The 13,865-nt window shown below is 38.0% G+C and overlaps 1 protein-coding gene across 2 annotated transcripts in view; it reads left to right on the forward strand.

The window, feature by feature from the left end:
- Positions 1–7: 7 nt before the first annotated feature.
- LOC124265561 (centriolin-like) overlaps positions 8–13,865 on the forward strand; it is a 29,387-nt gene continuing 15,529 nt past the window's right edge. For both annotated transcript variants that reach the window (XM_046700346.1, XM_046700347.1), the window contains exons 1-3: positions 8–609; positions 9,997–10,115; positions 13,304–13,369. In XM_046700346.1, coding sequence (XP_046556302.1) covers positions 12–609; positions 9,997–10,115; positions 13,304–13,369 — 783 coding nt within the window. In that variant the 5' untranslated portion in view covers positions 8–11. The remainder of the gene's footprint in view (positions 610–9,996; positions 10,116–13,303; positions 13,370–13,865) is intronic.

A 13,865-nucleotide genomic window follows, 5' to 3' on the forward strand; every position in this document is an offset into this window, starting at 1 on the left:
GTGGCCATCCAATGCCTGGCCCCACCCCAGGACATACTCCGGGGCACGTTGAGGGTACATATGCTCCCTTAGACCCCAGCCACACCCAGGGACTTCCTGTAGCATCCCAAACAGATCCAAGAGTTGCCTTTGGTCCAGTTAATACTGAATATTCCTACCCTGTAGGTTATCCTGAAGGAGACTACCCCGGATACCAGCCTGGTTACCCTGGGTTACAACCTGGGGTACACCCTGGGGTACAACCTGGGTTCTACCCCCTACCCGCTGGGGGCTCACCTGTCCCCCCAGGCGGTTATTCTGTGGGTCAACAGGTATACATCCCGACAGGGCCAGCACAGAGTGTGGGGTATAAGCCTGGAAGAGTCTATTATTCAGCAGGTGGGAAAACACCAGTCAGGATCTACTACCCTACAAATGGAAGAATCCCCATGCCTTCATCTGGTCCACCCCCTCCGCCGGGAATGCATAGTGTTGGAGTTATCTCCCCTGGACCACGCCCAGGATCCATGCCAGTGACACCTATTGCTACGGGGACTCCAATTTCGGATTCCAGACTTTCGACAACTGTCAACTTTGATGGATCATTCATAACACCTCCAAGCCCGATACGTAAGTATTGTATTATTTTTATCCCTTTGGAATATAAGGCGGTCAAAATTATTTTATTTTGTCCTTTAATATTGGTGTGTACCTGACATAGAAGTACAAGTTTTCGAATCCCAGTTCCATGTTATTTTTTCTATAGCTCAATAAGTCCTCTTGTATACAGATGGTCTGATTAGACAGAAATTCAGATGATGTGTTCTTTCAAATGGGGCGGTGGGGTAGCCTAATGGTTAAAGCGTTGGCTCGTCACGCCGAAGACCCGGGTTCGAATCCCCACATGGGTACAATGTGTGAAGCCCATTTCTGGTGTCCCCCGCCGTGATGTTGCTGGAATATTGCTAAAAGCAGCGTAAAACCAAACTCAGTCAGTCAGTCAGTCTTTCAAATGTGTGGTGACCGGGTGGATTTGTCATCTGATGAATCTTGTTTTACCAAATACAACATGGCAAATGCTTGAGAAACTTAATCGAGCTTGCATACACTTAATATGGGTATACAGTTGTCAATTCTTACAGGAAAATTGTTTATTAAAAAAAAAGGTACGTAGATCAATTGAGAGATCTATTCAGATTCAGTAGCAAAATTGACACAAGGACATGTTTGTGGTTCCATCTTTGTATACATATATTTTTCTGTATCTTTACCAAATTTGAATACATGTTGGGGACATTTTGAATGACAGTTAAAAGTTGAATCGATTAAAAACCATGAGTTGGGAGTTTGGGATAGATTATGATTGATTATACGTTGTATCCTTCATATGAAAACCCATAAATACAGTTTGCAATGTCACATACACCTCTCCCTAACTGCATCTTGCCACAAACCTGATTGTTCTGGTAAAATGTGTTGACATAAGTAATCAAAAATAACACAAACATAGTGAGACATTGCAATTCTCTCATGCCTTATAATCTTGTCCATGTTCTCATGTTTCTGATTGATCTGATATATATACGGTGGCTTGTTTGCATATAATAGAGAGGATACTAGATGGCCTTCCGTGCAATACCACTTTCATTAAACGAGTTAATGATTTAGTATAGTATGCTAAATCTTTCATGAGTTAAATAAAAATGGTATTTCACGGAAGCGAGTTTAGTATTCTGCTTATTACCCTCCAACATATATGGACAGAAACTGCCTACAGTGTGATGACTCTCAGCTTTCCGCAAGTCAAGCAGGGTCTAGTACCATTGTGACAGAGGTATTAGCATTGTGACGTCATAGCTGTAAACTATTATGACGTCATCCATCTACCAGTATTACACTAGTGTAATATTGCCGTGAAATATTACACTGCAGTATCTTCCATGGGCAAGTAATAAATAGAGGATATTATATGAGTGCCCATATCATACAATGTTTACGACTCGAGTGTGGGCACAAGTATGGGCACTCATATAATAGCCTCTATTTATTACCGAAATCCTCAAAATGAGGGGGAAAAAATAATAATGAGGAAAATAAAGCCAGATCTACTTTCAAACATAGGCTGGCTATTTGCCATCTCTACATGTAGAACGCAATGCTGTAGAAGAAATGTGACGTCATAGTATTGTTCATGACGTCACGTCACCATGACAAAGTGATATTTTGCCCTAGGGCATCGCATGAAAAATATGAGCCCCAATTTCTTCGCCCTCGTAGGTTATAAATTATTATTATTATCTGATCAATTGACAGATCTGTGGTGCAATGCTATTGTTGACTTAGTCATAATGTCCATATTTTAACGTTGACACAGTGGTTAATATACTTCCAAACTTTGACTTACTGCTAAGTCACTTTGTCCATATTTCCACATTAACTTCAGGTTGTCATCATGTCCAGCCTTTGACGTTGAATTTCGACTGTTATGATATCAAAACTTAAAAAGTTTATGACTGTCTCACAGCTTCCATTACTTTTCAGAAAGTAATTTAATTCTTTTTCTAAGATGCCTAGCAGTTGGAACAATCGAAAACAAAATACATTATCAGACAATAAAGGTATAGTTTTTTGATGACATAACAATTGAATGACGTTATTCCGTCACTGCGCCATTCTAGTGTGCCCCCTCGTAATCCAACCATTTTACATTACGTCACAATGTAAGCAACATCACGATGCATGTCAGTTGTCATCGCTTCGTACGGCCTCCTACAGTAAACTACTCCGTTGCATCCCGTTTCTTGGTTTGCAGTTGCTTCAAGCAGCTAACATCACTGGTGGAAACATTACGTTTATGTTTTACGACGGTTAAAATGTGTCAATTCTTCCTCGGACTTTAACTATAATAGTTCAGGGCGAAAGTGTGTTTTATTACACTATACATGGTGGTAGAGCGAACTGTATTTCTTAAATACATATTCATGAAGCAAATTTATAATACAATATTCAAATACAAAAAACAAACAAAATTCTACACAAGCACTATACCTATTCCCTAGTATCATTACTGTTGCAAGATAAATATCTTTCAAAATAGTCGACCCAAATAGCTCCATTAACTCAGCTGTAGTCATGTGGCTGCTTTGTTGAGGCAGCACCTGTTGAAGCGTATCCTGCCTCGATCAAGGGGCAGCAGTAATCCCATCTCACAATACCTGTGGGCGGTCAGCGTTTGCCTCGTTACAGGTGTGCTCATTTCAAGGTAACACAACACTTGATTATATCAGTGAGCAACACACGTCAACAAGATTTTGGTTCCAGTGATAGAGCGTTAACAGGGGATTGCTGTTCCTCGAACATAAAGGAGACAGACAGCGGTTAGGCAGTGGTTAGGCAGAATGTTTCTGTTGACAAACAATGGTTATGCTCTGTGTTTCTGACAAACAATGGTTATGCTCTGTGTTTCTGACAAACAATGGTTATGCTCTGTGTTTCTGACAAACAATGGTTATGCTCTGTGTTTCTGACAAACAATGGTTATGCAGACTGTGTCTGTTGACAAACAATGGTTATGCTCTGTGTTTCTGACAAACAATGGTTATGCTCTGTGTTTCTGACAAACAATGGTTATGCAGACTGTTTCTGTTGACAAACAATGGTTATGCTCTGTGTTTCTGACAAACAATGGTTATGCAGACTGTTTCTGTTGACAAACAATGGTTATGCAGACTGTGTCTGCTGACACTGTTATTGACTGTTTCTTTTGACAAACAATGGATATGTATCTGTTCACTGCTCACTTCTGTTGACAAACAATGGATATATGTTTCTGACAAACTGTTTCTGTTGACAAACAATGGATATGCTCACTGTTTCTGTTGACAAACAATGGATATGCTCACTGTTTCTGTTGACAAACAATGAATATGCTCACTGTTTCTGTTGACAAACAATGAATATGCTCACTGTTTCTGTTGACAAACAATGGATATGCTCACTGTTTCTGTTGACAAACAATGGATATGCTCACTGTTTCTGTTGACAAACAATGGATATGCTCACTGTTTCTGTTGACAAACAATGGATATGCTCACTGTTTCTGTTGACAAACAATGGATATGCTCACTGTTTCTGTTGACAAACAATGGATATGCTCACTGTTTCTTTTGACAAACAATGGATATGCTCACTGTTTCTGTTAACAAACAATGGATGTACTAAATGTTTCTGTGGGAAAATTATGGGCCAGTAAGGAAACTGGAAGTTTGTTTGTAACTGGCATCTAAGCCCTTTACAAACAATGTCAAATGCAGAGATGGCGACCTCTACGATTTTTAGCCTCAAACTACGCCAATACGATTACACTAGAAATTCTTCGAAATTTGAAAAAAAATAATTAAAATTCGGATATATAGACAAAAACATATTTTTGTTGATTAAATAAATTTTCGCCAAAAAGAGACAAGAAGAAGAAATGTAATGCTGATACGAGTAATTTGGAAATCTGGTGTTGTGAAATTGAAGCATACTCTTGATTAATGTCATATCTTTCTCAGGGGAGGGCGGGGTAGCCTAGTGGTTCAGGTGTTCTCTCGTCATCCTGAAGACCCGGGTTTGATTCCCCAAATGGGTACAATGTGTAAAGCTCATTTCTGGTGTTCCCTGCCGTGATATTGCTGGAATATTGCTAAAAGCGGCATAAACTACTCACTCTTTCTCAGAATATATCATGATTTTAAGTATTTAGTCGACTACTAATTTTATGGTCAAACTACTAATTTTGATTCTTGAAACTACTATTTGCAACACTTTGGGGTTGTCATCTCTGCAAATGGTAAATGGTCTTAATTTTGTTTGTTATTTCTAGCTGTACTCAGCAATATTCCAAGTACAGGACGTCAGTCTGCAAATTATGGAGTCTCCACACCCAATTCCCTCAGCTACGCCTTACGACAAGCATGGGTTGTCATAGTAACCCAGATATTCCTGGGCTAGTCTGAACAGTAATCTGATCTGTCAATCAGTTGCTTCATGAAATTTAGTTCAAAGGATCAGGGGTCAAAGTGGCTGTTATGTAACAAGTACGTGTGACTAATGATTGTGGATGTGCCTGTTTGTAGGACTTCTGTAATGTCCTTTCACTCCATCAACATGATACATAAAATCATTTTAACAAGACATTTTCTCAGGACATCTCAGGAAATATTTTGGGGGGTCAAACTTACAGAAAATTATTTTTAAAAACCCAGCTGCCACAGACGACGTTGCGGCTTATAGTATGTCCCTTGTGCCTGACAGTCTGTACTGGTCTGTGATCAAGGTGTATGTCCCTTGTGCCTGACGCTCTGTACTGGTCTGTGATCAAGGTGTATGTGCTGCCAAGGGTGCTCGGTGGATCTGTAGAATCTCCTTTCAACCTGTAGTGAAAGGCCTTTTCTTGGCAGAGCAATTACAGCTGAGTTACCTGTGTATAGTCCTTGAGTGAACCTGTAGGTCAGAAGGAGTTAACTCCAGTCACATAATTACATTGTAACTAGTTGTGGTCGGCCGTGGAATCAGACTGGGGTGCCAATCAGGATTACAGTTGTATGAGAGGTGTGCTGCGGACATTACGCCTGTGTAGTCACAATACTTCACCAACACTTGTATGTAGACACGTTATGTGACTTTAAGTAAGTATGTCAGCATTAGAACTTGGCATTAGTCCTTGCCAAACTGCTTTTTAGTTAAGGTATCCTAAGGAGTGGTAGAAATTTTCCATTTTAACACTTTTTTGACTATTGGATTGGACTAAAAATATTAGTTTACATCACTTCATGTTAGTTGATGTCATTAACTGTCTGCATATTATATCCAAATCAAGACAGTAGGCCCATTTGTGTGAGGTGCTGTGGTTAGAGTTGCCTGCCCTTGCTGTGTCAGGATCCTTTGGTCATTGGTTTGAATCCAAGATCTTTCAGTTTTGACCCTTTATCTGTCAGCCAGGGAAAGTTGGGAAGTCTTGGTGGCTCAAAACCCAAAGATGTTTACAGATGGTACTTGTTGTTTCCCTGTCTTTGCCCAGATTAAGGAATGAAACAAGGACTGAAAATGCACTCTGGTTATTGCTTGAGGTCATAATGTAGCACTTTAAGCTTTCTGTAGGGAGTGGATTTGGCAAATAAACACATAAATATCATTATACTCCAACCCTTGTTTGGTTCTCTATCTAAAATTTCCATGTTTATTTTGGAAATATCCACAATCGACATTGATGTCATTGTCAAAAATGCTCAGATATACTTGATGAAAAATTGGTGAAACAGTTTGTGTCTAGATGGTCATATACACGGAGTTCTACCCTACTGAGAAAATAAGCTGGGTTACAGTCAAAAGGGATGTGAAATAGTAATTGCCATGAAACAGTAACAGGACGTGTCACAACACAGATGTCTTCTCTGTATTTTGATATAGGTGTGTTACTTCTACACAAAATGTTGTCAGAAAATAAATGCAATAAACTGGTTATGAAAAATAGTGGTGCTTAACCTGGTCCAATTGTGTATTACAGGGATTTATCAAAGATTCTAAGCTAGATTGTCCCAATGCCATTGGCTGGTAGATTGGGAAAATATAATTATGTCATTGAAAATTTGGAGATTTGTATTTTGAGATTTATCAAATGAATGATATAAAATTTAGTTTATTTGTCCTTTTTTCATTGAAAAAGAAAATGACGTAAGATTAGTACTATAATGATAATAAATGGGCAATTTTTCCATTCAACTTTTTCAAATTTTGAATGACTGCAGACTTGGCAGAATATATGTCTTAGAACAAGTCTAGATCACTCTCAATATCATGGCATTTTTCCATGTCCTTATGCTAGTATATGGTACACAGACCAGTACAATACCCTGTGAAGACAACTAGAAAGAATATATATGAAGATAGATACGACAGTATATGGTACACAGACCAGGACAATACCCTGTGAAGACAACTAGAAAGAATATATATGAAGATAGATACGACAGTATATGGTACACAGACCAGGACAATACCCTGTGAAGACAACTAGAAAGAATATATATGAAGATAGATAATGACAGTATATGGTACATGGTACAGACCAGGACAATACCCTGTGAAGACAACTAGAAAGAATATATATGAAGATAGATACAACAGTATATGGTACACAGACCAGGACAATACCCTGTGAAGACTACTAGAAAGAATATATATGAAGATAGATAACGACAGTATATGGTACACAGACCAGGACAATACCCTGTGAAGACAACTAGAAAGAATATGTATGAAGATAGATAATGACAGTATATGGTACACAGACCAGGACAATACCCTGTGAAGACAACTAGAAAGAATATATATGAAGATAGATACGACAGTATATGGTACACAGACCAGGACAATACCCTGTGAAGACAACTAGAAAGAATATATATGAAGATAGATACGACAGTATATGGTACACAGACCAGGACAATACCCCTGTGAAGACAACTAGAAAGAATATATATGAAGATAGATAACGCTTAGTATATGGTACACAGACCAGGACAATACCCCTGTGTAGACTACTAGAAAGAATATATATGAAGATAGATAATGCTTAGTATATGGTACACAGACCAGGACAATACCCTGTGTAGACTACTAGAAAGAATATATATGAAGATAGATAGATGACAGTATATGGTACACAGACCAGGACAATACCCTGTGTAGACTACTAGAAAGAATATATATGAAGATAGATACGACAGTATATGGTACACAGACCAGGACAATACCCTGTGAAGACCACTAGAAAGAATATGTATATGAAGATAGATACGCAGCTAGTATATGGTACACAGACCAGGACAATACCCTGTGTAGACTACTAGAAAGAATATATATAGAAGATGAAGATAGATACGACAGTATATGGTACACAGACCAGGACAATACCCCTGTGTTGACTACTAGAAAGAATATATATGAAGATAGATAATGACAGTATATGGTACACAGACCAGGATAGATATCTATTATATGGTACACAGACCAGTACAATACCCTGTGAAGACAACTAGAAAGAATATATATGAAGATAGATCTGACAGTATATGGTACACAGACCAGGACAATACCCTGTGAAGACAACTAGAAAGAATATGTATGAAGATAGATACGCTAGTATATGGTACACAGACCAGGACAATACCCTGTGTAGACTACTAGAAAGAATATGTTTGAAGATAGATACGACAGTATATGGTACACAGACCAGGACAATACCCTGTGAAGACAACTAGAAAGAATATGTATGAAGATAGATACGACAGTATATGGTACACAGACCAGGACAATACCCTGTGAAGACAACTAGAAAGAATATATATGAAGATAGATACAACAGTATATGGTACACAGACCAGGACAATACCCTGTGAAGACAACTAGAAAGAATATATATGAAGATAGATACAACAGTATATGGTACACAGACCAGGACAATACCCTGTGAAGACAACTAGAAAGAATATATATGAAGATAGATACGACAGTATATGGTACACAGACCAGGACAATACCCTGTGAAGACAACTAGAAAGAATATATATGAAGATAGATACGCTAGTATATGGTACACAGACCAGGACAATACCCTGTGAAGACAACTAGAAAGAATATATATGAAGATAGATACAACAGTATATCATACACAGGCCATGAAAGGACAAAACCCCTGATATCTATGAAGATAAGTGGATCTGCTGTATGGTTCTGTACATGGCACCTGAGTTCTGACACACTGGACTTTGATCCCGACCAGGTTAAACAGGGTCAGTGTTTGTGTAAACAACACTGATCTTTGCTTAATAGACAGGTGCTTGTATCAAGAAGTCAATGGTATAGCTTCACCCTCAGGCTTTATGGGTTTCATTGTATTTTCACTTTGGTTATCTTATAAAAAAAGTGATTAATTTCACAATTAAAATATCAAATTGTACTGAATGTGTCAACTTAAATGCTTTGGGGTGGGGGGGGTGTTGAGATTTGTTTATTTACAATTTTGAGTACAAATTTAGGTCATGATGGGCTTCCAATTCAAAGATATAAAATGTCATGGATGTGTGTTTTCAAATTGTATTATTTTTTTTTCAATATCATTTTGAATATGTTCAGTGTGAGGTTGTCTATTTCCTAGACAGGCTTTTTAAATGTTATGCTTTGTGATAATTGTTCTAAACATTTGTCATTTCAGAATAAGGTCACATGAAATAAAGAGTTATAAAGTGATTAATTAAAGATATGTTGATAAGACGGTATTAATGGATATTTAAAGGTCACTAACGACTCTATACGATTATTATTAGATGTTAATCTTTGAACTGAATTGCAGTAGTTCTATTTGACAATTGCTAATTAGGTTCAAGTAAGACTATACCTCATTAACCAATTAATGATTTAAACCACAATATTAATTCGTTTAGCAAATTAGAAGACTTAAATCCCTGCATTACGAAAGAATCTAAAAAATGTAATTGGTCGAAAAATTCATTCATGGCAATGCTTTTATCCGAAATTTAATCTCGCTGTGATCTCTTCTTACGGTGGCTCCCATAAGATTATCCCCAACAAATCCTCCCCTCTAATTCTGGTCACCACAGTTGTCTGACTGGCGGCAAAACCTGACACACTTCTAATGCCTCATTCATACTTGCCCGGGCATGACAAGTCACATGATCTCGTCTTGCTGTAATTCTATAATCTGTCCGACCTGAACAACGCGGGCTAACAAGACCCAGCTGGGAGAAAGGATTCTCATTCTGGTATGACCATAAGGGAGATAACTGAATTTGAGGTGTGAATAAATTCAAACTTCTGTCAACATGGAGTAGCAGAAGCGTCTGTGGATACAAGATGGCCTGAGTTTCTCAGGCTTTGGGAGGAAGCATAGTGTTGGACAGTTTGTGTTTTGTGCTGGTGGTGTACTGAATATATTGTGTTGCTATCCAACAGGATCTGTTGCCATGGAGTCTCCGGTAGCTCCCAGGGGAATTCTGAAGAATGGAGGAGACGGAGTTGCTGTGGATGATGACAGCTATCTGTTCTGTAACGTCCCAGAGCATCATGACCTGGTAGGTGCTGTTCTGGTCCGTTCTGTATGCGAGGCAGCTCTGTGTGTGTGAGTATGTCTGTTCTCTTTCTGTATGTGACTTTATATGTTCTGTTTTGTATGTCATTGTATGTCTGTTCTGTTTTAGGCACTGTTGACTATGATAGTGATCAACAAAGGTATCACAAGGTCATAAATTGGCATTTGTTATGCTTTGATGATTAATTGCAATTACTGAGACACTATGTCATAATTCCTGTATCTTACTGAGACACTATGTCATACTACCTCATACTACCAATGTCATACACCTTATCTTACTGAGACACAATGTCATAACACCTGTATCTTGAGACACTATGTCACACTGAGACACTATGTCATAACACCTGTATCTTACTGAGACACTATGTCATAAACCTGTACCTTATAATTACCCTGTATCTTACTGAGACACTGTGTCATACTACATGTATCTTACTTATAACACCTGTATCTTACTGAGACACAATGTCATAACACCTGTATCTTACTGAGACAATGACACTATGTCATAACACCTGTATCTTACTGAGACACTATGTCATAACACCTGTATCTTACTGAGACACTATGTCATAACACCTGTATCTTACTGAGACACTATGTCATAACACCTGTATCTTACTGAGACACTATGTCATAATACCTGTATCTTACTGAGACACTGTCATAACACCTGTATCTTACTTAGACACTATGTCATAACACCTGTATCTTACTGAGACACTGTCATCACACCTGTATCTTACTGAGACACTATGTCATAACACCTGTATCTTACTGAGACACTATGTCATAACACCTGTATCTTACTGAGACACTATGTCATAACACCTGTATTTTACTGAGACACTTGCCATAATACCTGTATCTTACTGAGACACACGTCATAATACATTATCCTACTGAGACACATGTCATACTACCTCTATCTTACTGAGACACTATGTCATAACACCTCTATCTTACTGGGACACATTGTCATTTAACACCTGTATCACTGTTAGAATTACCATTCATAAATCTTTAATTCAGAAGTTTCCCCACTCACAAATTGACCTGCACCTGGTGCAAGTTAGACTAATAACTACGTTGCATTCATATTGGCTAGCATCTGCAAGTAAAGCACTAAATCGAGGCCCTGATCGCTATCAGTATAATCACAGTAAACTGTCAACCCAAATCGTGTAAAGTCAACAGTCGTAGTATGTCAACAGACATGGCTGTTGTTTGTGTTTAATAACTCTTATCTGTTCAGTGTGGAATTGTCTCCTCAACAGTCAACACAGAAAGGACATTAGCACACTCTTAACCCTGAGATTGAACCTGCCTGTAGTGTCCTACCACAGTAGTGGGTTGTAAATATCTCCCAGTGTGGGGGCCACTCTAACTTGCATGTGCGTTATTGAAGGATATTGGCTTTCATAGAACACAAGTGATAATAAATCAATGGAGATATGATAGACTGGATGTGGGACTTCGTCAGGGTGAGTGTTTTGTTATTGATTTTATTGGGCCCCATTTCACAAAGCCATGTTACTTTGTTAGCACTATTTCTGTCCTAAGTCTGTGAAGCATGAGAGTTTATCAGTTCCTTGGCATGTGTTTCAGAAAGTGATCTGAACACTGTTTCTATCCTAAATGTGTAAAAATATGGGAAGTACAATCAAAGTGCTAAAAATACTTTGTTTTATCTTGTGAATGCTGCTATCAAACCTGTTCAACAGGACAGTTGCATAATGACATCCCCACATATTTTGAATAATTATGTTCATTTTTCTATCTAGTATAAAGGTGCATATTATTGGTTCAGTTGTTCCATATTAAATGACGCCCCAACTGTTCGAACTCACTCACCCTGTTCACAGCGCCTTACACTGAAATTAATTCTCCAGACTAAAGGTTAACAGTTCTGGGGCTCAGTTGTCAACGAGCGATCTTAGCACTATGATGATTATAACTCTACTGTTTAGATTAGGCTTATCATTGCGGCATTAAGATTATGTTGGAACATGGGTTTGGGCTTTCATATCTGTAATGACCTTTATATATCAGTCGTAAACGTTAAGGGCTGGTTGTCATTACTCTAATGGTCTGAGATAATATAACATCACTACACCCAACAAGGCATTGCCAGCAACCATTATGTTTAGGCCATCATGCAAGCGACCATGCGGACACATCAAAGGACCAAGCCACTATCAATTTCTGTAGCTAAGTTAATGCACCATAAGGAATGCATTGTATAGAACACATGTTAGTTAGAATTTATGAAACAATTCTATTTCTTTAAAAATACGAACTAAATGATCCAGTAAGAGTTCCGCCCATAACCCGCTTGAAATGTATACTATTTGAATTAGGTTTCCTTTGAGGGTTTATGGTTAGGGTTAATTTTGTTTTTTAGAATATAAAACGTCTATTCTTAGGCATAGCATGATTAAAAAAAGTGCAGGTTATGGTCGGAAATCTTTCCAATGATTCCTTATTACAGATGATGAGAAATAATTATTTCTGAAGTATAGTAAATAAACAAAGAGTTAAATTAAGAATACATTACAGGATATAGAATAAGTGCTAGCTAAATACAAAAGTGCTTCAGCTATGAGTGACATAAGTTTCTTGAAAATTAAAGTATAAATCAAATGAACTTACCCTTTGTGACACAGTAAAGAGAACTGCCCTTAGAAGATGTAGAGTGAAATATGCCAACTGACCACTCCAATTCTGACCAGGGTATCGACATGATTGACGAGATCATACAGAACCAGAGAACAATAAGACCCTAATCACAGGCCAAGCCAGTCACCGACCCAGTGACAATAGCCATCACCCTCAAAGCTCCAGAACTACCCAAGCTGTCTACATAAGCTAAGCTTAACTATGGATGTACATTTGTGCATGTGTTAAGTAAACACAAATGTTTAAAAATAAATGTTAAATATTTAGGCTTGGATTATTAATTTGATTAGTCTTAGGTTCTTTGAAGGGCATTTAGAAGTGATGCACATACAGGCAAGAATTTTATGGATGTCAACTTTATTGTGACGGGTCACGACGTTTCAAAGTATATTCTTACTCCTTCCAACTTATTATTTGGAAAGTTCACATTTTCCTGGTTCATGGCTGTTTTAGCATTGAAGTTTAATCTTGTGTTGTGTTCTACAGGAGGACTACATTGCTGAACTGCAGGAGAAACTGAGAAAAGTTCAAATCAAGATTTCACATCAAGAGGTTTGTGATATTGACACATCATTACTACAGATTACATGGATAACTTCTTGTGATGAAGTTCTTGGTGTGATACGGCAACAGCATCACACTCCGGCACAGTGATGACTCAGCATAACATCACTGCCACAGGCTAATTTGCATATCACGTGACCGGAGTTTTCTCTTGTTTGTAAACAAGCGCGCATATTCACAATAAGAAGAGACTGGTCTTAGGCAAGCTTTTCGGCTCGCTCTTCATAATGTTTTACATTGTTACATATATATTCTTCCACAACTTCGACAGTTAGGTTTATGACAGGACAGCATGTGGAGCCGTACAACCTATATGTAAACGAAGGATCACTACGCAAATCGAAATAGTGTTACATGTTTTAGGATATTTTCTCGGTGAAACTAACCATTCTATCAAAGATGTTTAGTTAGATGTGTAGACTCATCAAAAATAAAAGAGTTAAGAAATATGTAGATTATATTAAATGGACTGTGTAAGATGCGA

This window comes from Haliotis rubra, unplaced genomic scaffold, assembly GCF_003918875.1.
Source record: "Haliotis rubra isolate DU_JTF1 unplaced genomic scaffold, ASM391887v1 Scf984, whole genome shotgun sequence".
Classification (NCBI taxonomy): Eukaryota; Metazoa; Mollusca; class Gastropoda; order Lepetellida; family Haliotidae; genus Haliotis; species Haliotis rubra.